Source organism: Ambystoma mexicanum, chromosome 6p, assembly GCF_040938575.1.
Source record: "Ambystoma mexicanum isolate Mex_15411 chromosome 6p, UKY_AmexF1_1, whole genome shotgun sequence".
Lineage (NCBI taxonomy): Eukaryota > Metazoa > Chordata > Amphibia > Caudata > Ambystomatidae > Ambystoma > Ambystoma mexicanum.
In genome coordinates this window covers 25,830,525-25,857,205 of record NC_090935.1, presented here as the reverse complement: position 1 = coordinate 25,857,205, position 26,681 = coordinate 25,830,525, and the positions used below count along the sequence as shown (strand labels likewise).

The 26,681-nt window shown below is 47.0% G+C and overlaps 1 protein-coding gene across 3 annotated transcripts in view; it reads left to right on the top strand.

Moving 5' to 3' along the window:
- LOC138511166 (zinc finger protein 436-like) overlaps window positions 1-26,681 on the top strand; it is a 224,563-nt gene that overhangs the window by 28,228 nt on the left and 169,654 nt on the right. For all 3 annotated transcript variants that reach the window (XM_069626674.1, XM_069626672.1, XM_069626673.1), the window contains one exon: window positions 2,856-2,937. In XM_069626674.1, coding sequence (XP_069482775.1) covers window positions 2,901-2,937 — 37 coding nt within the window. In that variant the 5' untranslated portion in view covers window positions 2,856-2,900. The remainder of the gene's footprint in view (window positions 1-2,855; window positions 2,938-26,681) is intronic.

The window sequence follows — 26,681 nt, the reverse complement described above, 5'->3', positions numbered from 1 at the left end:
ATTCTAGCATCTAGCACTAAGCCTAAATCCCAAATCATTAAACTTGGATACCTCAATTTAGGTTACCTGGATACGAATAACACCAAAGCCTGTGACCTAGTCAGTGTCCTATCCGACTTCGGCCTCACCCAGCATGTCAATGTACCTACCCATATCGAGGGACGCACATTGGACTGGGTTTCAGACATGAATTGCGCATTAAAATTAATTTGTGTCACCATGTGCATGGTCTGACCATCATAAAATTACATTCTCCATCAACTCCTGCCCACCCATTGACAAACCATGTACTGCGCCATCCACCTTCACTCGTAACAAGAAGGACATCACAACTAAGAAACTACTTCCACTCATCCTCCCATTATTAAACTCTGTTTCCTCCACCTGCGCTGACCCTACCGTCCTTGTGGACACCTACAATCGAGCTATGTTAAAAGCCCTGGATTCCATTGCCCCACTTAAACAGCGCAAAGAAAAACCGCGCAACCACCTTAACTCTTGGTTCACCCCACACCTACGAGAACTTCGTAAAGACCAACGCAGAGCTGAGTCTCTCTGGAGAAGCTCACCTACGCCAGTAAATAAAATTAACCTCTTATCCATCACCCTATCGTACAAAGAAGCCATACTAGCGGCCAAAAAAGATGTCTATAACAACAGGATCATACAAGCTCAATCCAACACTAAGGAACTCTTTAAAATCCTCAAGGAATTAGAGTCCCCAGTTGCCCCCATTGACACGTGTACCCCCGACACCGAATGGTATGCCAACATACAAAAAGCACTACTAAACAAAATCACTACACTCCAAGCTAAAATCAACACCAGAAAAAAACATCTCCTTGATTCAGCAGGTAATACCCAATCCTACAACATCCCATCCCCTAATCACTCCTTCAAACCTTTTAGTTTCTCACCTCTCACCATCAGGGAAGTGGAAAATATCATCACGAAGTTAAAACCATCCAATCGTCAAGGCGATGCCTGCCCCGCACCAGTCGTAAAGGAAGCATCGCCTGACCTCGCTCCCTTCATCACCTCCTTCATCAACTCCTCCTTTAAATCTGGCATAGTAGCGAATAACCTCAAGGATGCTTGGGTAATCCCCTTAATCAAAAAGCCTAACTTAGCCCCTAGCAATCCCACTAACTATAGGCCTATCACCACGTTGCCTTACCTCCTTAAAATCCTGGACCGTGCTGCATATCTCCAAAATCTCGATAAAAACAACCTATTAGGACTTAGGCAATCTTGTTTCCGCCTGAGACACGGTACAGAGACCGCTCTGATAGATTTAAAAACGCAAATTGAGGATCTGAAAGACAAGGGCAAACTAGCGCTCCTACTCCTTCTTGATCTGTCTGCCGCTTTCGATTTGGTGGACCACCAAATCCTCTGCCAGCTCCTCAAAACTGCCTCCCATTTTTCTGATGCAGCTACCTCCTGGATCAGCTCGTTCCTTGCTAACAGATCCATGAGTCTTCTCACCTCTTGCTGCTGCTGACCCAGCTCACGCCCCCTGCGGAGTCCCACAAGGCTTGTGCGTATCACCTATGCTCTATAACGTATTTACTAAACAACTCTTTGATATTCTTGACCATCTGGGTGTTACCTACACAAATAATGCAGATGACACCCAGATACTCATCCCTATCACTGGTGATTATGTAACCGATGCCAAAGCTCTCAATGCAGTCTATACCGTCATCCAGGCGTGGATGGCCCACCACGGTCTCTGCCTAAACGATGATAAAACTGAGTTACTCATCCTAGGCTCTCAGTCCAAACTCTCAAAGCTTGACAGTAAATATGAGGCTTTCAACATTGATAGTAACATTATCAAGGTCACTAATGTCACTAAAACCCTCGGAATGTACCTAGACTCCACCCTCTTTTTCATCAGACAAACCAACTGAGTAGTCTCAGCATCTGCGTATACGTGTAAACTAATCACTGATTGCCGTACCTTCTTAACAACGGACAACTGCCTGATCCTCGCCAGAATCCTCATCTTATCTAAAATTGACTACTGTAACGCCCTTTACCTAGGAACGAGCCAAAGAAACATTGATAAACTTCAGGTAACCCAGAGTAACACCATCGGGGCTGCTCTTAACATACCCAGGCGCGCCCACATATCCACCAGACGCAACATACATTGGCTCGCCATCTCACGGCGTATCGCACTTAAAACTCTTGTTCTAAGCCACAAAGCACAGAACAATGCAGCACCGGCCTACAGCGCGCTTCACCCAACACACAGCCTCCAGACCCTTAAGATCTGCACAAGCACACACACTCATCATTCCCAGTTTCAAGCTTCAGACTGCCAGCGGTTCGAGCTTCCCAGTCCTTGCAGCGAAGCTCTGGAACTCCCTACCCAACCATCTCAGTAATGTCCCCTCCCTCCAATCCTTCAAAAACAGAACAAAACAATGGCTCTTTGAGCAAGACGATGCTCTGGCCACCCTTTTGTAACACCTGCTGCATGCTCCTCCCACTCGATTACCTTGTACATACTGAGCTGACTGACCCCCTCCCCCCTTGTAAATGTATGTATATATCTTTGTTCTATGTATATGTAACTGGTAACTTGTAATCTGTAACTGCCCTCTGTAACACTTTACTGTAACCAACTTTCTAAACATGCGCCCTGATGCCCGTGGGCAGGCTGCGCAATATAAATAATCAAATACAAATACCTATATAAAACCTTAGTAAAGAGGATGGTGAGTTAAAACACTGCGGGAAAGGAAGCATGAAAGTGTCCTCAAGGTGGCTAAAGTATATATTATTTTGTCTCTGTGTGGAGTTGTGTGCAGATCTTGAATAACATGCTTCCCTGTTTTCTGCAGGTCCTTCTGCCATTGATTGAATGACGGGAAGGAACTGGAAATAAGATGATGAAAGAAGCAAACGAGACTTTGCTATTACTTGGTAATTATTGCAAGCTCCTGTTTCTCCTTGCACAGAGCCTGTTCTCAATCTGATCGCTCTGTTGGCTTTCTTAGTCCCTGGATGGACATTTGATTACCTTCTTCACATTGAAATTTAGGGGTGCAACACACTGGTATGAGTCTGAATTGGATGCAGCTCAATATTGCTGTCCATGGATTACAATTTCAAATTGCAAGCTACTAGCTAGGCATCCAGTCACTTGCCCCGTCAGTCCCACACAAATGCAAAGCCCTGTTTATTTGCTAAGAGTCCATTATCAGGGTACGATGTCCTTTCATCGCCATGTATTTCAAAGCCTGTCCATCGCTTTTTTTTTTATTTTTTAGGGGGGGGTCGGTCGGAAAGGGCGGATAAGGGTTTGGGTGGGTAGTGACTAGGGAAAAATTGGTGGAGGAAGGGCGGGACCCCAAACCCCCAAAAACAAAAAGACATTGGGTTAACATTTTTGTTACAATGTACATGTTTAAGTGCCAGGCGTTGCAATATATGGTGATGAAATGACATAGGGCCCATTATCAGTAGCCAAGGGCTAGTGGCGAGTGCAGATTTTGAAGCCCGTTGCTGAGTATGCACAAGCAGCCTTCGCAAAGTTGAAAGGCTGGTGTAGTGTAAAAACCCAAGGACAAGGAAACAAAACAGACTGACTACCCCTCTCTCTTAGGTCTTTCAACAACACAGATGTAGGTGCTCTGTTACTGTTACATCAATCTACAGTAGTGACTATTATATTATTAATGACTAATATGCCAAAAGAAAATTTAAATTACCGAACCCTCATGTCACAGTATGAATGAATAGTTATGAAAGGTATGAGTGATGTATGGAAAAGCCCTCACATGTACAAGTTTTATGCATACAAAAAGTAGTTTTTAACCAATTATTAAAAATGATTTATATCTTGATAAATTAACGGTCTGCGAGCAAAATCTTTTCATGCATAAATGTTTTTGGAGTACAAATAGTCACTACTGTAGATTGATGTAACAGTACCTGAGCACCTACATCTGTGTTGTTGAAAGACCTAAGAGAGAGGGGTAGTCAGTCTGTTTTGTTTCCTTGTCCTTCAAGAATCTCCCTGCCCACAGACTAGACCCCCCGATAACAAAAAAATTTGGGAGCACCCATTGCTATAACGTGTAAAAACCCAATCCAGGTATTTGTGGAGACCAGTGAAGACTTAATCTCGGGAGTGAGAGAGCTTGGTGTAAAGGTGCCGAAGGAATCTGACACAAAGGTGCACGTTTGTGCCTAAAGGACCTTTATTTGATAGGAAAGAAAAACACAACCTAACTATCCCTATTGCTAGGAGGGGGTTCCCTGCCTCAACCAAATAAATAAGGTGACTGTCAGGATGTATGTCCATTCAAGTGTCCACCGCCCTGTGCCAAGAAAAATCTTACTTTGCCCCTTAAGCTAGAAACCAAGGCAGTACTGTTCTTGCCTCAGGAGGACTCCCTTCTCCTGGGTTGGGGTTCTTGCTTTATCTAAATAATTCCCAAATCTTAGAACAGTACTGTGTCTCCACACGTTGTCCGGGGGAATGACTCTCTTCCCCTAATTACAAATAATACTTGTATTCTACTTCGGAATGGGCCTTTTCCTGGTGTCTGGTCTCACATAGTCCGGCGGAATTACTTCCTTAGCCAGGGTTTTGGACCTTTCTTTGGGTCCGGGTTATCAGGAAATGTACTCCCTTATCCTGTTATCTTGTTATACATTCCTTACAACCAGGAGGAATTACTCCCTTCCCGTAATCTTTTCCTTGGGTTTCACAACTACAACACCAAATTCTAAGTGTTAGGAGGGTCCACGACCCTGGTTTCTCTTCTTTTTCAATTTGACTCCTGATTCACTACTTTGTCAACCACCACAAATAAGATCAGTCGTATCACTTTCTTACTTTGGTTCCCAGAGCCTGGTTTCTCCTCTTCTTTGAAAGGCCCACGTCGTTCACTTCCCTGCCAAGCACTTCCACGGGGAAGATGACTCGCACTTTGTTTAGGGCCCCTGACCCTCCATTGGCTATCAGTGGGCTTATCTCTGCCACTATCGTGAGTGCCTCTCCCTATCAAGTTCACTTTATGGTCCATGGGGTACTCCACCATTCACTGGTGGTCAACAGGCCTCATTCCACCACTGCAATGAGAAGGGTTGTAGGGTGTTGCCCCTGCCGTGCCACCCAATCGTTATGATTGCAAAGGTGCCTATGGATAACTACATGTGCCCTCTTGGTGAGCCGCCCCTTATCCCCTCCGGGGCTTCCTGGGATTGCAGCCATTCGGTTCCACTTCTCCGGTGTCTTGCTTTCCCTGCTGCTGTGCGGCAGGATTTCCTGCTGCCGTTCCTGTTCCTTACTCCTCTCAGCAATGCTGTGCACGGACTGCCAGCGTCCTTGGAGCCCTCTCCCTTCGTATCAGCGACGCAAGTTTGAATCTCCTGCGTTTAGTGTGCAGCCCACCTGCAGTCTTCCGCGGCTGTCTGAGACCAAGTGTTTAGTCCATTGTTGATCTTTATACAATGTTTCCAGCAGTGTCTGGTCCCATTGTATGAGTCATTTGTCTCTTTCACGGGTTCCATCTTCTTTGCTACGTGGGGACAACTATTCTCAGGACTTGGATTACCTAGGTTCCAGTCGTTCTTCATCTCAGTACTTTCAAGAACCTTGAAGTACTCTACCTTGGGGCTACTGTCTACAAAGAGGTTAGCAGAGGAAGGATGGCCTACAGTATGTGGGGGTGTGATGTTCCCATAAGGGCTGTACCCAAGATGGTCTTACTTCTCCCCAGAGGGGGAGTCCCTCTCCAAGAGATCTTCCCGCATTATACCACCCCCATGGAGACTATCGGGAAGCGGACTCCCCTCTCTGGCCTCATGGGAAAGGGTTCTACCTGTAGAAGCGACGACATCTAGTGAATTGTCACTGGTTAGGAGCCCCAATGAGTCCACACAGAACACACATTAGCACCTTAGAAGGGGGCACTGACCGATTGGGATGGCCGGAACACATGCTGGGTCCTCTGGTATAAGCCTGCATTCCAAGCAGCTTGAGTGCTGGTGCCATGTGCCACCTTCCTCACTTCTACTTTCCTGCTCCCCTTCACCTCTTGGCATCTGTGTAGTTTTTCCTACGTGGGTGCTAATAGTTTCATTTAAAAAAGGGATCCTATCTTTTTGGCACGGCGTTGTTGTATCTCAACTGCGTTTTCTCTGTTGATGCGACGACCATCAACATAGAAGACTATGGCGCTGCGCAGAACCAAAAGGTCTTTCTTTTTTTAAACCTTTTTATTTTTTAAATGAAACGCCATTAGCACCCACATAAAAAATTACCTGGGTGCTAAGGGCCATACTGATGAGGATCCCGGGGCCATACCGGATGGTAACTTCCATTTTAACTCAGGCCCCAGCTGTTACCACCTGATTCCTCGTCATTATGCCCATAGTAAAATGGAGAGAACAGAGTATAGCATGCAAGCCTCACTTTTAAGTATGATTTGTTTCAGAGTCACTAGAAAGTGCTCTGTGGAAGAGGAACTGCAATTAACAGGCAGGTAAATGCTTTTAGATTAAGGTAAGCAAGTTCTTCGCGACCAAGCGTGACCGCTTTTGCAAATGGGGGCAGTCTTTGGGGGGAGCTAGTTAGTTATCGGTGTAAAAGTGCCACGAAGAACCGTTTACTGGAGTTTTTTGGAGGGAGACCCTCCAGAGTCGGTGGCGTTTAAGAAGAGGCCCAGGGATGAAAAGAAAATGACCATGCCTATCAGCACTGGAGCAACATTCTGGGAGCGGGTATGCCGTTCTGCAAGGTACACAACAGTGTCCGTCAGGAAGGAGCTTACCACGTTTCCCAAAATAACCCAGGATAGCAAATGCTCTAGATGTGGGGATTTTCTCTCACCTCACCAATGATCCTTTGCCCTACGAGACCTGAGCAATCTTCAGACTGCAAAAACATCTGGCATTTTCACAAAATGCTGCACCAACAGTAAAAGTTAGGAAATCTGCATGATGAACAACTCTTATCGGCCCACAGGGGCCATTTGGATGCAGGACTGCATAAGCAGAAAGAGTTGACTGGGCTTAAACCTGTTTGAAGACATTCTGCTGCATGTATACTTCTGGGAGGGGAAGAAAACATCAGATCAGCTAAGGCCACAGGTGACAGGGGGGGGGGCGGGTGGGGGATTAAAAATGTACCCAGGAAGGGGAAGGTGTGGATTATTCGGGTGGAATTGGAGAACCAAGAGACCAGCAGGAGGAAGGAGTAGGCATAGTGTGGAGACAGTTGATCAGATGTGGTATTAATTAGTAAGTGCAAGAGTCCTGTAGTTTGAGTGTGTGTGTGTGACGTGGTGGTTGGTGTAAGAAAGCTGGTGAAACAGTAGAAGGGAAGAGTTCCACACAGGCGTGAGTGAACAAGCCTGTATCCAATTGAGCAGGTGCACAGCACTTACAACACCATCTACTGGATGGGGATAGGGACAGCTAGGAAGTCCCTGTGGGAGTTTAAAGAGCCATCGTTTTATGGAGTCCTCAGTAGCTCCATATGGAGAGAGACTATAGAGTTTCCAGATCTTTAGTACTAACTTGGGATTATGGACGCCTGGGTTAGGGAGGAGCCCCAAAGATGATGATGAGGGGGAGAGTGATGTCCCTGTGCCCGCATAAAATGATAATAAAAACGCTTGAACTGTCCTCAAGCCTCAAAGTATTTTTTGGCCATTTGTGACGCTGTCTAGCTCAAAGGGTGACCAGTTCTGGTGACAGCCATGAATGATCTGAAATTCCTTCTGAAGGACATGGAAAGTGAAGGAACCTTTGAAGCCAGAAGCTGGCTCAGTAATATGGTACTAACAAAAACATGAAGCTTTGTCTGTGCACTGACCTACAGAGCCTCAATGAAAATGTAGAAGCCAAGAGCTAAACTCTCCCAACGTATAGCAGCACCTGTACTGGGACAGAAAAGCAGCTGTATTTACCAAACGAGGACATGAAATGTTTATCTAGTGCCATTGCAGTTGGAGGCAAATATCTCACCGGATTCATAACAGCGTGGGCGTTTGATTCACCAGGCCTCTAAACGGCAGCTTCAGTGTTTAAGCACTTGATGGATCATTGTTGGCGAGAATTCTCAGAAATGTGCTACTTCCCTTCTACCTTAGAGACCCCCAGCTCTTTTTGATGGACTTTAGGGCTTTCAGTCTCTAACCTGGAGAGAGTGAGACTTGTTCCTCACTCTCTCGTATTTTTCTGTGATTTGGACTGTTTCTTTTGACTTTGGAGTCTGACGAGCTCCACAGGCATCATCTTTATTGTGTCACACAACATCTTCAGTGCAGTGGCATAGGGAAGTCTCTTAGATTTCTCATAGGTTTGAATACCTTCTGTTGGTGAAAAGTCATAATCTGTGTGGGATTGATTATTGCTAGGTGTGTTGTATTGGTTGAAGAGAAGGACATATGTCATAATCTGTGTGGATTGATTATGGCTATGAGTGTTGTGGTAAAGGGCAGTGATGTTACTAACATTCTAGGTGGAATGTTGATGTGGTGATGTCACTGGGATTCTAGATGGAATGTTGGTGTAGGTTTGGTATGCAAGGTTCTACTGATGGCAGTTGGACATAAGATTCTGGACCAGATGGATGTCCCAGTGCTTTCACTACTTATGAACTTAAAGAATAAACATACATGTAAAATAATTACCTTCTGGAGTTACATGATTGAGAAGGAGGCTTAGATTATATCACTGGCGACGAGGAAGGTCCTGCTGGGAAGGGGCAGTCGGTGAGGAGCGCTGCCTTCCAGGGTGACATCCATCTAGCAACAAGGAGCTGCAGGCCGGGCAGTGCAGTGGGGTCCAATACAGTGGTCCAGGTCGGGGACCCGGAGGGTCCAGAGTCCAGGCGGTGCCAGGGGAGGTGGCCCAGCGCCTGGAAGGTCCGGATTCCAGCCGGCGCCCGGGCTGAGGTGGCCCAGAGTCCAGGCGGTGCCAGGAGAGGTCACTGGCGACGAGGATGGAACTGCTGGGAAGGGGCAGTAAGTGAGAGGCACTGCCTTCCAGGGTGACATCCATCCAGCATCAAGGAGCTGCAGGCTGGGCGACGAGGTTCGGGGCTGCAGCGGAGGGGGCAGCACAGCTGGAGAAGACACTGCCTCCAGTTCAAGATCCCACCCGGCGGGGCTCTGAGCAGAGAGGAGGACTGTTGCTGGTCCGGACGCTTCTTGGACTGTTCGGGTCTTGGTCCCTCTCTTTGTTTGCTGAAGTATCAGCGTTGGTTTTGGTGCTGGTTGGTAGACTCCTGTCATCCGCAGCGGGGGACGTTGTCCAGTGCCCCGGGTCCGGTGTGGGTGGTCTGGTCCTGCTGGTGAGCCTGGTGATTCGCAGCAGGGGTGCTGTGTGCCCCTGGGTCCGGAGCCGGAAGTGCACTGGTGGATGTGGAACTTGGTGAGCTGAGGCGGGCCGAAATACTCTGGCCCCGCGCAATCTTCCGTGGCAGGATTTTGGGGCGGGTCCCCCCCCCCCCGACCAGAGGAGGTGAGCTGCTGAATTTTGGAGTGCCGAGGGTTACAGCTCCTGTAAACAGAGTGTTTCCGATCGCCTTTTGAGGACTTTCTTGGCGTCAGAGTGTTAACTGCCCCTGCAGCCTGTAGGTGGCGCTGTGGTGCGCGCTCGTCAGCAAATGTCATGGCTGTACAAAAATGTCAGGAAGGGATGTTTCTTCCTGCGCAGCACGGCCTCAGAGAAGTGTCGGAACTACAACCTCTTTCTGTGATGCACGGCCTCAGAGAGATGTCGGAACTACAACCAAAACAATCGGAATTCCCTGCGGTCACACTTGATGGGGAGTGCGCATACCTGAGGGTGCTTGGCAATAGTTCCAGGAAGAATTCCTCAGTGACAAACAGTCCGGGCAGGTATGAAATAAGCGACTTTTTGGCACAATTGGTGGGAATGGATGGCATTGAGGTGAGAACTCATTTATCATTGGAAATGGAGGGAAGCTTAATGATCGTGTCTGGATGTATGGACGCCTACAGTGAGTGCAATGGAAGGCGGTGGTTGCCACTTGCAGGTGATTTCACAAGAAGGCTGGGAAGGTGGCGGCCGCTGGATCCGGACCAGTGGGGAATAAGTAACGTGATGAGGGATTTGACAAGGCACAAAATAGAGGTATGTGTTTGGTGAGGCCGGTTTTATTTGGTTAATGCTGTTGTATTTATGTTGTGGCCTCTGGGTTTAGTACAATTATGGTTTGGGTTCTGGGTTGATGTTAGCAGTTTATGGCCTGTCATTTATGTACTGATGTCGTGTTTATGTAAGTGGCCTGCCATTAGGACATGTTTTTGGGTCTTCACTATGGACTCGTGGGGGAGGGGTCCATGGGACATTGTAATGCTGTGTATGCAATGTTTTCTTGCAGGTTGGCTGAAATGGACATGTGAGTGGGGGTATGGCGCTGGGACTTTAGCGCCATGTCACTTTCATACATTTTTGCATTTACAATTACTGGCCATGGATTTTGTGTTTTGCATTTCAGGGACATGTTGGGGTTTGGCGCAGGGTTTTAGCGCCATGGACTTGATCGGGTTATCGCTTACTGTGGGTTTTACATGTTGTCCTGCAGTGTTATGTTTGTCGTGTTCGTAGGGGCATTACCCCAGGTTATGTGGGGATGATACCAGTACTTTTGCGGGCAGTGAGGTGCTTTCACTGTATGCACATGCTGGGATGGTGGCGCTGGTGCAAGAACTTTGGCGCCATTACGGTGCAAGAACTTTGTGTCATGACGTCTGTTGGTTGTTGTTTGTAGGGGCATGTCCCCTGGTTATGTGTGCATGCTGCCAGTGTTTTTAGGAGCAGTAAGGTGCAGTCTAGTGGGCAGTTAGGTGCCACATAGCGGGTAGTTAGGTGCTACCTGGGTCATCTTTGGGGGCAGTGAGGTGCTGTCTGGGTCATTTTGGGGGCAGTGAGGTACTGTCTAGCGGGCAGTTAGGTGCTGTCTGGGTCAACATTGGGGGCAGTGAGGTGCTGTCCAGCGGGCAGTGAGGTGCTGTTTGGGTCATTTTTGGGGGCAGTTAGGTGCTGTCTAGTGGGCAGTGAGGTGCTGTCTGGTTGTTGTCACAATCTGGTAGGTGGGGTAGCGAGGTGTTGTGTTGGCTTTAGGTTATTGAGGTGCAGTCGGGTGTTTTAAGGGACTGTGAGGTGCAGTTTGGTGTGTTGGGGACAGTGAGGTGCTGTCTGGGTCATTTTTGGGGGCAGTTAGGTGCTGTCTAGTGGGCAGTGAGGTGCTGTCTGGTTGTTGTCAGGGGTAGTGAGGTGCTGTCTGGTTGTTTTTTGGGGCAGTGAGGTGTTGTCTGGTCGTTTTCGGGAGCAGTGAGGAGCTGCTGGTGTTGTGTGGACAGTGAGGTGCTGTCTGGTTGTTTGTAGGGACAGTGAGGTGCTGTCTGGTGTTTTTAGGGATAGTGAGGTGCTGACTGGTGTTTTAGGAACAGTGAGGTGATGTCTGGGTCATTTTTGGGGGCAGTGAGGTGCTGTCCATCAGGCAGTTATGTGCTGTCTGGGGTTTTTAGGGACAGTGTGGTGCTGTCTGGTTAGTTTCGGGTGTATTTTAGGACAGTTTAGTGAGGTGCTGTTTGGTTGGTTTCTGGTGTGTTTTGGGGGTTTTAGGGCACTGAGGTGGTGTTTGTTGGGACTGTGAGGTGCGGTCTGGTTGTGTTCTGGTGTTTTAGGGACAGTCAGGTGCTGTTTGGTTGTTTTAGGGGCAGTGAGGTGCTGTCTGGTCGTTTGTAGGGGCAGTTGGGAGCTGTCTGGTGTTGTTAGGGACTGTTAGATGCAGTCTGGTTGTCTAAGGGGCAGTGAGGTGCTGTTTGGTGTTTGTATGGATAGTGAGGTGTTGTCTGGATGCTGGCCACATGCTGGTAGGTAGGGTAGCGAGGTGTTGTGTTGGCTTTAGGTTATTGAGGTGCAGTCGGGTGTTTTAAGGGACTGTCAGGTGCAGTTTGGTGTGTTGGGGACAGTGAGGTGCTGTCTGGGTCATTTTTGGGGACAGTGAGGTGCTGTCTGGTTGTTGGTAGGGACTGTGAGGTGCAGTTAAGTGCTGTCTGTTGTTTTTGGGGCAGTGAGGTGCTGTCTGGTGTTTGTAGGGATAGTGAGGTGTGGTCTGGGTTGTTTTATGGTGTATTTAGGGACAGTGCGGTGCTGTTTGGTTGTTTTAGGGTCATATGCGAGTGTGCCCTGGTTGTTTTAGAGTTTAGTGAGGTGCTGTCTGGTTGTGTTCGGTGTGTTTTGGGTGTTTTAGGGTAGTGAGGTGGTGTTTGTAGGGACTGTGAGGTGAGGTCTGGTGTTTTTAGGGACAGTGAGGTGCAGCCTGGGTATTTAGGGACAGTGAGGTGCTGCCTGGGTCATTTTTGGGGGCAGTGAGGAGCTGTCCATCAGGGAGTTAGGTGCTATCTGGTGTTTTAGGGACAGTCAGCTGCTGTTTGGTTGTTTTAGGGGCAGTGAGGTGCTGTCTGGCCGTGTCTATGGGCAGTTGGGAGCTGTCTGGTGTTGTTAGGGACTGTGAGGTGCAGTCTGGTTGTTTTTGGGGCAGTGAGGTGCTGTATGGGTCATTTTGGGGGGCAGTGAGGTGCTGTCTGGTTGTTTTAGGGGCAGTACGGTGCTGCCTGGTGTTGTAGGGATAGTGAGGTGTTGTGGGTTGTTTTAGGGGCAGTGAGTTGCTGCCTGGGTGTAGAGGGGGCAGTGAGATGCTGGCCACATGCTGTTAGGTGGGGTAGCAAGGTATATGCATTTTAGGACAGTCAGGTGTTGTTGGTTGTGGGTTGGGCAGCGAGGTGCTGTTGTTAATTTAAGGTTTATTTAGGTGCTGTCTAGGGCCTAGTTAGGGATTGTTAGTGTTGCTATGGCGGTACTAAGGGGTTTTTAGATGATATATGTTTTGGGTAAGGGCAGCTAGGTGCGGTCTGGTCATTCAAGGGGTAGCCAGATCCTGTGTCTAGGTTAAAGGGAAGCCAGATGATGTTTGGTCATAAGCTTTATTTTTGGGGTTCTGTTCTCCTTTGTTGTTATTCAGCTGGTTCATAGCGGGTGCCTTCTGGCTTTGGGGAGGGCCTGTGGTTGAGTTCCAGCTGTGTGTGTGTGTGTGTTGTCAATTTTACAGAGTATGGGTTAGAATTGTGGTGTAGTACAAGGGCTCAGTTGGGAGCTGTTCGGAGATGGTATGAGCCATTTAGTTCGGAACATTTATTGGCGGTGTTCATCCATCCTCATGGTGGGTGATGTCATGGGGGTTGTGATGTGTCAGTGCAAGGGAGGGAGACATATGTCATGACATGTTCTGGGCCCGATTATGGCTATTAGTATTGGGTTGGTTAAGAGAGGGACATATATGTCATAATCTGTGTGGGATTGATTATTGCTAGGTGTGTTGTATTGGTTGAAGAGAAGGACATATGTCATAATCTGTGTGGATTGATTATGGCTATGAGTGTTGTGGTAAAGGGCAGTGATGTTACTAACATTCTAGGTGGAATGTTGATGTGGTGATGTCACTGGGATTCTAGATGGAATGTTGGTGTAGGTTTGGTATGCAAGGTTCTACTGATGGCAGTTGGACATAAGATTCTGGACCAGATGGATGTCCCAGTGCTTTCACTACTTATGAACTTAAAGAATAAACATACATGTAAAATAATTACCTTCTGGAGTTACATGATTGAGAAGGAGGCTTAGATTATATCATGAAACTACTGTTTTCAAAAGCAGTGAAGGGGTGCTGGAGGGGTTACTTAGTATCCCCTTTGTCTAGTTTCTCATGTAACATTTTTGTTACCCTTTCTAACATGGATGGCTGGTGACATTGGTTTACTTTTTTCTACCATTGTGTGTTTTTACTGCGGGCTGCAATTGCAGCTGCAGTAAAGCACCCATGGGTGACCATTTTGTCAAAATGGCTGGGGTCGTCTTTATACGCCTTTTCTTGTTGGAAAGGTATTTCTTGAAATTTACACTGCGCGCCAAACCAGGTTTGGTCCCTTTGTCCATTTTGTCTTTGCCAGGATTCACAGGTGAAGCCCGTTTCTGGCTCCAGCGTGTCTGGCAGGGGCAGGAAGCAAGGGAGGTGCCTGAAACTCCCTTTGCTTAAACCACTTGGTTACAGGAATGCACCCAAATGTGATTGGCTGTCTGTCCTTGGAGGACAGCCACCCTGCTGTTTGTGTGACAGCTAGGATGCCGATGAATGGGATAAACATGAATAAAAACGTGGCTTTTGGCTTGCAAGGCAGAGTCGGCAACTGGACGAAGAAATCTGAAGAACTTGGAAGAGCCGCTTGCTGCAACTCCTGGACCGTTTGTTTGCCCGGTGAAGCCCTGCTGCATTGCTGAAGCTCCAAATTCACCTCTACTAGAGAAGCCCTGCAACAGACGACTTCTCCCCTTGGGTTGGTGGGACCAATCAACTCCAAAGCGTACTCACCTGGACATCCTCTCGGAGCTGGCTGTATTTCCATTGCTGCTACAGGAACCGATTTCCAGGGAGAGGAACACCAGAATCGAGTGTGTTTTTGAAGTCTGACCCGAGCTACAGGAAGATCCTCAGGACTCCCATGAAGCAGGACTGACGAGCCTGAGCCACCTCAAGAGTGCTGACCCCAGATGCGAGGAAAGCCCATCAAGGTAACTGAGAAACACGGCGGTGCTATTTGCGAGTGTCACGAGAAGCTGAAACCGCGTTGCTGATCTGAAGTTTGCCAATTGCTGCCGCCAACCTTCGATTCGTAGTGCAGTAGTCCCGAGACGTCCTCCCTCTTGTCTCCACGATTGAGGCCCAGGAACACCCAGGATCTGCAGACCTACACAGGAACAGAAGCCAGCTGGAACCACGTTCTTCTAACCAAAGGTACTGTAAGACTAAGGGGACATACATCTTCAGAGATCTGAAGAGTTGAATCCTGCAGGAGTGAAGCTGGCCCACCTAGCCCCCAAAGCCTGCCTGCTCAACAATCCTTTTACGTAAAACTATTGGCCAGGCAAACCCAAGGGGAAAGGGTAATGGATAAACACACACAGGAACTCTTGCTTCTGGCACTTCTGTTTGTCTTCACATGAATGTCTCTGGCATTAAGCAATAGAGAACCTAAAAATAAAAAGGCAATCTTTTTAAATATTATGCTAATCTCAATATCTATTCTAAGCAACTTATAACTCTGTTCTCATACCTGAAGCCTATGCTTATATAGCTAATAGGCTACTTTCTTCTGTCTTTTTCTCATAAACAGGAGACTTCTGTAATTGTCTTTTCTTGACCAAACTTTAAATGTATTTCCAAGGAAGAACTTCTTATAAACTTTGTTTCTTCACTGAATTCATATTCCTTGCTTACTAATATTGTCCTGGAAATAATACCCAAAATTATTACTATCTTATCTTTTCTGTTAACAACTTCCTCATATAGAAAACCTTTAATATAAAATACCTGGTGTGGGTTTTGCTAAAGATTAATTTCACAATGAAGTCTTCAGGAATTTAATTTGTGGAATAATCATTCAATCATAAAAATTCTGTAAAGTTTTCAATTCACATGTGTGAAGCGTAACGAAGATTCACAAAGTTCAGCAATCCAAAAGATAGCAGCGACGCAAGCACGAAGAAAATCCCAAAAAGGCAGCGACGTACGACGCAATTCCAAAATGGCCACGACGCTCAAGCAACGCAATAGGGTCCTTTTCTCTAAGCGCGGTCAAAAAATAAACCATGCACGCACAATAACTACAGTACAGTCATGCGCTTGTAATAAAAAGGTTAGTATTGTTACAATATATGTTAACAATTAAAAACGAAAACGCTCACATTAATTGAACAATCCACATTTTCTCGAGTAAAAGAGTTAAACTAGAACTTAAGATAAAAAAAATATATACAATAAACTGATCCAAATGTTCAAATATAGTTCTCAAGACAAAAATAAAGAGTTCTTTGGAATTTTAAGAAACAACACTGAAAACTTAGCTTCGTCTTGACTTGAAAAATCTGCCACTCAGCCAACCAAAGTTTCTTGGTATCTTCTGTCTTCTGTAGATCTTCTCTCACTATAACTGGAACTACTAACTTAAATCCTGATAGATATTTATACTAAAAAATAAGTACTCTACTATAACAATGAAATAGAGCAACTAAAACAGGAATTGTTCTACTCTCTAAATAGAATCTATTTACTGTTTAAACCACCTTCCCTTTCCAACTTTCCTGAAATAGTATTTGCAACACTCTATTCTCCTAGGAGTTTTGCCAATGTGAGGTACAGAATGTGAGAACCTGACAGTTATGTAGCCTTGCTAGTTCTCAGTTGAGACGTGTCTTGGTTGCCTTTGCAGAGTTGCTTGCAGCTTTGCCCCTCACAAGCCTGCCAGCGTGTGACCCTACAGTGATTTCATTTTCTACAAAGAATGCTAAAACATTGCTTCAGCTCACCTAGACTTGTGCTCAACTAACATTGGCTGTCATGGCTCCCTGATGGACTCTTATTACCTCTGACTTTGTGCTTTATATTTTCTCCCAGGAAAGGGTTAATTTGCTTTGCATTGGAGGGTTCAAAAAGTGGTTATCTGCTTAAGAATATTTAACCATTGTTTTATTCCCTCATCTTTCTCTTTTGACACTAACCTCAGTATTACTCTAAATGTGCCAGTGATGTATCGCTGTCCAGTGGCCTAGTTATTTAAGTCACCTTAGGGTGTAGGAAGTATCTTTGTGCCATCCCAAATGGGTATCTACTGATTTATTGAAACAGAGTGTATATTTTTGAAGTATATTTTTGTGTTACATATATTTGCTCCCTTCTATAGAAGGCTTATTCAGCTGACTGTTAAATTAATAAAAAATTGTTTAATCACAAAACCTTGAGTGTAAGAGTTTATTTGGATACTTGTCCCTGTGAATCCCTGTGTAATAACCCTACAGCTCACATTGACCCCTTTTGAGATAAGTCTGGCTGCCCAGTCACTCTACCAACTTGTGTAATACATGCTTATGCCAAAGGTTGGGTTAACTATTGCCACGAGGACAAGGCAGATGCAGTCTCCCACAGGGAACAGCATACAATTTTGCCTAACCATTATCTTCCGAAGGGCTAAATAATGCATTGCCATGATGATGAATAGCTGTGTGGAGACTCTATAACCAAACATAATAGAGTAGTGAAGGCTTCGGACCCAAAGAGGATCTAGTCTTGGCTATCAGAAGGCTCAAGCTCCCAGCGACAAAGAGCAAAGCAAGTTTATTCTTAGGTCTCTAAATATTATTCTAAGTTTGTAAAATTTATATTCTCCATCAAAATTGAACCAATGAGAAGGTTGCTAAAGAACGGTGCATCTTTCAGGTGGACTAAGGGAGTGTCGGTCTTGATAGCCAGCACCTTGTGTATGAAACTATTTAATTACGATCTCAGGACGAGTGTCACAGTGGATGTCAGTTTCTATGACATCGGTGCAGCATTCGCCCACAGAAGAGGCCGAACAAACACATTGTGGCATATTCCTCAATCTCTCATGGAACCCGAATCCAATTACTCAATCTTTGAGAATGAGATGCACACGCTACTACCTGTGGAGTAAGACATTCTGCCTACTCACTGACCATGAACTGCTCGTCTGCCTCCTACAACCTGAGGCCACAAACTCCACATCAAGGTAAACCTGGTTAGCAGCTTAGATGCTGTGCATAGTGGCTTCTGTCCTGCAGGAGTCAGCCCTTGCACTACTAGAAACTAACAGGGATCACAATCATAAAGGTGAAACTGGCACAGTCAACCGATATGCCTCATTTGCCTTTTGTGTGCTATACTCTTAAGAGGGGTGTCAATGTGGTTTAGTATCGACCCAAACAGCAAAGTATAACGGTCCAAAATAAAGGGTCAATAAAAATATATCTATTTTAATTAAACACACCAATAAACACTGACTGATTATAAAAACACTAGTAAAAACCCACCCATGTGGAAAGTAAACGGAAACTTTAATCTCGCAAGCACCCTGGGTAATGTTTCAGAGCTGAAATCTGCAGCCATGTCACTTAAAAGGCAGTTTATTTTTAGACCAAGGTGCAGATGGATCAGTCGCAATGGTCCCAAAAGTGGACCATGGGGTTCGACCCCTTAAAGGTACCTGTACTCGATCTTGGGTGTTTCTGTGATGTCAAACCAGGCTTCCGGAAGTTATATTTGCATGTTTCGTCAGGTTTGAATGTGTCAAGTTTGCTGGTCGAGACGTTGAGTCGGTGTCCAGTATAGTCGAAGAAGAGCTCCATACAGTTTGAAGGCTTTGTTTGAGTGAGACTGTTCAGTGAACATATCCGGATCGGTCTGAAGTTAGAGCTGGTTCGAGGTGATGGTTACCGCTGGGTCACGTGGGCGACTGACATGCTTTTTGCGGTTCGAATCGAGGTCTGGAGCGGTTTCATGCTATGACCATGGTGCTTTTTTGTGGTGTTTGAAGAGCCGGCGGTTCGAAGTTGTCTGCAGCAGTGAGTTGATGTTCGAGCTGAACAGGTGATGTGCTCTCTGGTACAAAGCACAGTGGTTCGAAGGAGAGTGAAGAGGGTGCAAAATGCTGCGCCGCTAGTCTTGATGGTTGGCAAGGTGTTGAAGCATGTATGGCACACGTGTGTGGACGGTTCATAACTGCAGAATCCAGAAACCCACTGGTTGGCTTCTTCTGGTGCTGTGAATCCCAATCCATGGGCTCGGAAGCAAGATTAGTCCTCTGCACTCCCACCCCCAACAGCAGGTAACCCCCAATGTTGTGTGGAATGGAAACGAAGCAGAGCTTTCCTCTGCTTTGATAGACCAGTCCTTTCCAAGGCCCTCTGCCAGAGATGAAGACGGATCTTCCAACAGGGGTCCAAAAAACTTCTTCTGTTTTAGTCTAGGATGAGTAGGAGTGGGAGAACCCTTCCTTTATAAAAGTAAAACGTCACATGGAATTGGATAAAAAGAAGCCTGCTTAAGGGGTCCAATCCATGCCAAGGAGTCGAGTGACGTTTGCCTTCTTGCATGGCACTCAAATTCCCCTGCTCTGTAGCAACAGGAGGAGACTGGAAGAAAGAAGCAGCTCACAATAAACCAAGACTGAGATCAAGGAGTTTATTCTGGGACACAACATTCTTGGGTAGAAACAGTTGGGTTTCAAGCACGGTCATAGCACAGAGTCAAACCTACTAGATCTTAACACAACATTCAAGATCATGGAGAAAGGGAAGACCTCTTTGCTGGTGCTGCTAGATCTGTCTGCTGTGTTTGATCTGGTAGATCATATCATTCTAGCAGACAGACTATGCAGCACAGCACATTTCTCTCTCCTCAGGCATCGAATGGCTTAAGTCCTTCCTTGCAGCTCTTGTGTGTCACCTATGTTTCTAACATCAGTATGCTCTCTCTCTTTGAGCAGTTGGATGAAGCAGGCATTACATATGCCAATTTTGCAGACACGCAATGCTTGTGACTCTTACGGGAAATATGTTACTGATGCCATTCATTTGAACTCCGTCTATGAACTGTTTGAACTATGGATGCGACATAATAAGCTTGCGCTAAACGACGCAAAAACGGAACAATGGTTTTGGGTACCTCTGCATAGCTTCTGAAATTGAGCCCAGAATATAGCTCCCTTAGTGTGGCAGGTTGTACCATTGTCACGCAGTCCAAGGTCAAGACTGTTGGGGTCTACTTGGATAAAGAGCTCAATATGAAGGCCCAAGTAAACAGTCTGGTCCTCCAGTATTGTGTACCATCTTAAATTACTTGCCCAGCTCCGTCCCTTTTTAAATGTTTCCAGCCTTGCACACGCCATTCTAGGGGCCAAACGAGACTATTGTTTGAGTCTCCTTTTAGGTATTGCTAAAGTGGACATTGCCCGTCTTCTGGTAATACAAAACAATGTTGTACATGCAGTGGAGGGGCTTCACAGATCTGATCATGCGACAGCGGCAAGGAAAGCTGTAGACTGACTCCCTGTCTATAGCAGAATCATTTTCCGAGTACAGTCTCAAATGGGTGTCTGTCTGGCCAGGGCCCAAGATACCTCTGTAAATGTTTCTCCTTGCTGCCTGTTCGAAGAACCTTGAGGTCCAATAATACCTGCCTTTTGAAAACCCCACAGCCTGGGCGCGTGAGTGTAACCCGTGGTTCGTTCCCGCCCCAAATATTTGGAATGCGCTGCATCTGGACCCGAGAGCTTGTGCAGCACTTTCAACCTTCAAACGAGGACTGAAAACAGTCCTGTTCTCTTAATTCCCGGCTCCCGTTCCGCTCCCTTTACACCTCCAGTTTTGCTCTATGTTCCTCATTAGTCCTGTTGTGAGCTCCATTATACCTGCGGGCTCGGTTATGCACTATATAAATTTAAAATAAATAACTAAACCCTTCCTTCTGTCCCTTCTTATCTAACTGGTCCAACTCTGCCCTTTCCTAGGCCTGCACCTTGAAAGACACTTTTGATATGCAGCACCCTGGTGTGGTGCTAGCCTTTTTGTTGTGGGTGTGTCTCGTTGAAGCATTGTTCCCAGGGGTAGTCCTGCTGGGAGGTTCCCAGGCATTAGAAATGTCACCCAGCCTTTGGCGGGATCAACAGTGCAGTACCCTGCTGATTGTCCTTCTGACTGGTGTGAGGGGTCAGTAATGTGAGTTGAACAACTTTTGGATGATTTCTCAAATTGTGCCATTTTATTTATACGTTTTAACAAACGCCTCACTTTCCCTATCCTTACGGGGATTTGCCTGCATGACCACAAACTAAGGAAACGCTCTAATAAGGAATATCTGGCCCCCTCACTTGCCATACATTTTCTTTTGTGTATTTTGTGTTATTCACAGCAATGTCAGTATTATATTTGTAATATATTTAGTCTCTCTTGGTAACCTGGGCAAGATCCCCTTCCCTAGGTTACACATCGGTTTTTAGTTCCAGTGTTCAACAAGAACAAAAAAGGAAACTAGGAAATCTGGGTTGACAAAGTTTCAGTACAGATCTTGGCTCCTTCACATTATCAAAAGAACCAATGTTAACCAATAGAAAGGTTTCTCCTCTTTGGTAAATGACATCAGGGATGTTCCCGGTGAAGATGCTTTGCCACAATTTATAAATGTCTAAGAACTACAATTCCTTGCCAGATTTCAATGCAACACAATTTCCAGCAAGGCAAAAGGATCGCAGCTTTTGGTGCACATCTTAGGTTTCTTTTATAATGGTATAAGTCACAATCTATATCTTTGTCAGAATGACTTCATAGCACTTCTGCTTAATGTTCACCATGTGAGTATACTCGCCTTCTCCATAGTTTTCCACGATCAACTGTGCTTGTGAAGGTTGAGATTTGCTGACAACACAATGTATTGCCACAACTTCATCATGGTATATCTTTGTGACTATGGACAACTTTAGAAAAGACGACATTCACTTTAGTACATCTCAACACCTTAAAGTAAGCAATGCACTCTTCCTCCAACCATTCACTTTCCAGAATGGCTGCCTTTTTGCCACTCGCGTCTTTCTGCAACATCAACAACTGCAGTGCCTTTAGGGATATAATTCTAACTTTCCGCTTCTTGGCTTTGGTAATGTGAGTTATGTTGATTTATACCGTGCACTGATACCACCCAAGGGCAGACTCCAGGAGCTCATGTGGATCTACAAGGAAGAGGGCAGGGTTGGTTATTAAGGGAAGAAACAAAGGATGCGTCCAGATCCAGGGAATCTGGCGTATGTGTGTTGGCTTGCAGATGGTAGGTTGCATGCACTGGCTTGTAACTGTACGGGTATGGTCCAGTAGCTGGGATGTTTTGTAATTTGTACATTTTCTCTGTAGCTGTTTGTTGTGTTTGGGGTGTGTCTGTGTTTTATGTGTAGATTGCTGGTATTTAGGGTTGTGCGCTCTGGCTTGTTGTGTCCGTAGGGGTAAACGTGCAGTGTACAGGTTCGTTTGGTGTGTGTGTTTTTACTTGTGTTGGGTATGTGTTAGGGTATCGGTTGGCTAGCCCAGTGGGAGTGTATAGTGTTCGGGAGGTGTGTTTGTGGAAGTAGAAGCGGGGTAGTCGGTGCTTTGGCTTCTAGCTAAGTTCTTCTATGTGACAAATGAAGGCTAATCTACACAGTCCTATCTGTTGTGACAAATGACTAATATCCAAAATTATATCTAAGTGTGATGCATGGCCAAACGTCACATAACTTTCAGAGAACGGCCCAATCAACAAGCTTACTTTTTCCTATCCTTGCATTGGTCTCTTCTTCCTGCCAACCAGAATAGTTTAACCATAGACAGTCGCTTTTGGGCTTTAGGCAATGCTTGTACACCTTTTGGCTTGAGCGTTATTTGTATCCTTTTTGGTCTAGGACAATGCTTGCATCACTCTTTGCCTTGTGAAAGGTTTGATTTACTCTTAGCTTTCGATCAACACTTGTTTCACTCTTGGCTTGGGCAATGCTTGCCCTCCATGACTCATGAAAGTTAATGTTCGGTCACTTTAACAAAACAAACGTCTTTGTTGCCTTGTCAAGCAAATAATAATCAAATCGGACCAATGCACAGGGCGGTACGAGATCATACAGCTGCAATTTTGCATAATTGTCGCATCACAGTTTTTATCGTTGAATACGGCATTAGTTCATGAGGCTCTGGCTGCCTTCTGCCACCATTAAACAGTCTGAGGGACACGTGTCTTCCCTTCTCTCAGCTGTCAGCGTATGCAGGTATGCCTGGAAAGGTGCCCATATATCCCAGGACATGTAGCCGGAAGGTTGCAGGGAGATCCACTGCGCCTCCATGTCTGACGCTCAAGTTACATCACAGAGCCATTGCTTTATGGTGGGGCCAGCAGGCCGAAGCCACAATAGTATACGTCGTACTGCAAGGATACTACAGAGGCTGGCAAGTTTACAGCCGACCCCATGAAGCGACGAGAACTCATGGAATAAGGAATTCATGATGTTCAGATCAATAGTTTGTTCAAGCATCACAGATATATGGCCGTGCAGACATGCACCCTATACTAAAATTTTGGGGCAGGCCCAAACGATGTGGAGATAACCTGCATTGTCAGTTTGCCAACTGGGAGAAAGAGGTGAATGGTCCTGAGACATGATGTGAAGCCTGGCAGGAGTGTAGTGAAACCTGTATAATACCTTGAATTGGATTAGGTGAAACCTTGCATTTAGGGATACCTCACAGACGCGTCCACACCCGATTTCCCACCTTTCTTCAGTTCTATCGGTTCCAAGGTCCATACCCCAAGCCTCACGGAGCCTAGTGAAGGGTTTGTTAGTCCAGTCTTGAAGTTGCATATTCAAATTGGACACTACACCAGCAAGTACAGTTGTTCCCATCACTAGCGTTAGCAGAGGTTCGTCCGGTGGCTGTGCAGGAAATTCGGGCCACGCCTTCCTAACAGCGCCCTGTAACACAGCATATTGTAGCCATCTGGAGGGCAGCCCACTAAGATGCCTATCAGATCAGACCAGTTCCCAAATGAACCCTGTGCGTACATATTACCAAAGGTGGAGTAGCCGTCACCAGCCCATTTGGCCACTTCAGGTGTGCTTATCACAGGGAGACCAGTAATGAGATTCCTAAGCGGCAAGTCTTTGTGGAATGAGAGAAGAGTACCGGTCCAACTCCTTATTTGATCCCAAGCCAGTGCAGTAGTGGCCGCTGGGTTGGGTACTACAGTGTCCCTCCACAGAGGATGTAGGGTCAGAGAGCTGAGTTCCCCGTGTCTGGTAGCAAGTCATTTAATTTTCACACGTGGAAGCGGTGGGCCCCCAGCAGACCAATATGTTGCATAGTTGGCAAGCCAATATATCTCGAAGTCAGGGGTTGCAAGGCCGCCTTGGCTATGAGATCTCACAAGAGTGGGCCACTTTAATCTTACAGCTCCGGAATGCCATAGGAAACTATTTGTAACGGTTCTAAGCTCAGTGAAAAGCTGTTGTAAATAGCGTCACGAGAACGCTGCGTACCTGTTCGTCCGGTTGGATTCCTTGGTGATGAGGCCAGGCTGTCGGATGACCCGGAGAGATGTGACGGATGGCGCGGGGAACCAGCCCAACACCAGCCCGAATGGAACCGGATTGGAGGTGAACCGGCTCCCAACGCCACGGGTTGGCTCACCCCTGATTGAGTGGCGTCAGGACAGTGCAAGCACTGGCAGGGGGAGCCTCTGAGTTGATGGTCCGGGGTCCTTGGTGGGATTCCGATGGTAGGCAGGTCCGGGGACTGGAAGCTGAACGGTCCCTCCAGGGACGAAGACAAGGAAGCAAGAAGAGCAGGCCGGTCAGGAGGAAGTACGGAACAAGAGGGGAAGCTCAGAGCGGATAGGAACTGGAAGGACTGGGCAGAGACTAGAACCAAGGAGGGCGAGCGGGATTTCTGGAGCTGAAGGAAGGGGAAGAAGGAATGAGGAAGGACAAGGCGAAGGGCAGGGGTTCCCCAGGCAGAACAAGGGAAGGTGGAGGGCAGAGGTCCCCCAGGCAGAACAAGGGAAATAAGCAAGGCAGCAAAGACACGATCCGAACAAACCGCGTTGAGACGCGGTTTGGAAAAGGATCAGGGCTCCTTAAATAGGCCCGCCAGCACCTGGGAGGCCTGTAACGCAAGCCGTGCCGTCTCCCCGGCAACGGACACCCCACAACGAGGCTTGAGCCGCACGCCCTCCCGAACCGAGCATCCTGCGCACTGCGCATGCGCGGAGCGCGGAGAGCGGGCGCCCGCGCATGCGCGAAGCAGTGCGCGTAGGAGACCCGGAAGCGCCAGGGACCCAGGACACCCCCGGACCTCGGAGCCGAAAACGAGGATACAGCCTCCAGGACGGGGAGCGCCGTAGCGGGTAAGGGGACCTCAGGATGGGCGGCGTGACACTATGCCCCCTCCCAGAAAGGCCCGGGGCCCCAGGTTTCCAGGGGAAATGAAGAAAGTATTCACGGATAAGCCGGGGAGCGTGCACATTATAGTGCGGCTCCCAAGTGCGATCACAAGCGGGATAACCCTTCCAATCGATCAGGTACTGGAGCACACCCCGACGAATCCGCGAATCACAGATCTCCTGAACCTCAAATTCAGGAACCCCTTGTACCAGAACAGAGGAGGGCTGAGGGCTAGAGCGTCGAAAGACATCCATCACATAGGGCTTCAGAAGTGAGACATGGAAGACAGGGTGTATCCTCCAAGTGCGGGGCAGCACCAATCGAAAAGCCACTGAGGACAAACGCTTGGCAATCTTGAAAGGCCCATAGAACCGGGGTGCCAATTTGGTAGGTAAATTACGAATAGGTAGACTTTTGGAAGACAACCAAACCAGATCGCCCACCTGGAGATCGGGCTCCGCGGTTCGGTCCCTATCGGCCTGCTCCTTCATGCGCTCACGTGTCTCTGTAAGGGTTCTCCGGGCCAGGACATGTTGTTTCTGGATATTGAAGACCAAGTGGTCTGCAGACGGAACAGAGCTGGGCACCACAGGTGAGAAAGGAACCAGCTTGGGATGTTGTCCAGCTGAACATAGAAAAGGACTGATGCCGGTGGCAGCATAGGCCGCATTGTTATAGGAAACCTCCGCCAAGTCCAGGTACCTTAGCCAGTTTGACTGAGTGGCATTGGCATAGCAACGTAAGTATTGCTCCAGGGTTTGATTCGTCCTTTCGGTCTGACCGTTGGTGTGCGGGTGATAGCCTGAGCTCAAGGCTCTATGGATGCCTAGATGACTACACAGCTGACGCCAGAAAGATGAAAGAAATTGTGAACCACGATCAGAGATGATCTTCACAGGGAGTCCGTGTAACCGATAGATGTTGTGTAGGAATGCCAAAGCCATCTGGGAGGAAGTAGGGATCTTCATGAAGGGAATAAAATGTGCATATTTAGTGAAACAATCCACGACCACCATGACACAAGTGTGATCAGCAGAGGGCGGAAGCTCAACAATGAAGTCGGTAGCGATCGTATGCCAAGGGTAGGGAGGTGTTTCAGTAGGCCTAAGTAGTCCCAAAGGCTTTCTTCTAGGTGTCTTTGTCTGAGCACAGATAGGACAACTTTCCACATATGACTTTACTTCTTTGGCCCATCCAGGCCACCAGAATTGTCTGGAGATCAACTCCTGGGTAGCCTTGATACCACGGTGACCAGCTACTTGTGAATCGTGAAACCCGTGGAGAATGTCCAAGCGAAGGGCAGCCGAAGGTATGTATAACCGGTTCAGGAAGAATAAAAAACCGCCGCGTTCGCAGATCTGGGGTTTCTTTAGTAGATCGACACGTTCCGGATCCCTCAAGGTCTCTTGGATGATCTTCTGGAGATGCGGAGCTAAGGTTAGGAGAAAGTGTTTGGGAGTTATCATAGGCGTATCCAAACCGGCTCCCACTTCTTCCTTTTCCAAGGATCTGGACAAGGCATCAGCCTTCTGGTTCTGGGAGCTAGGAATGTATGTGATTTTGAAATCATAGTGAGAGAAGAAGAAAGCCCAGCGGGCTTGGCGAGCAGTGCGACACTGCAATGTTCGTAGGAAATGCAAGTTGCGATGGTCGGTGCGAACTTCTACAGGGAAACGACCACCAAGTAAATGATGCCTCCATTCTTCAAACGCCGTCTTGATGGCCAAAAGTTCTTTTTCAATAACGGCATAGTTCAGCTCACTAGAGGTGAGTTTCCGTGAGTAATAGGCCACAGGATGTTCATCGCCGGATGCA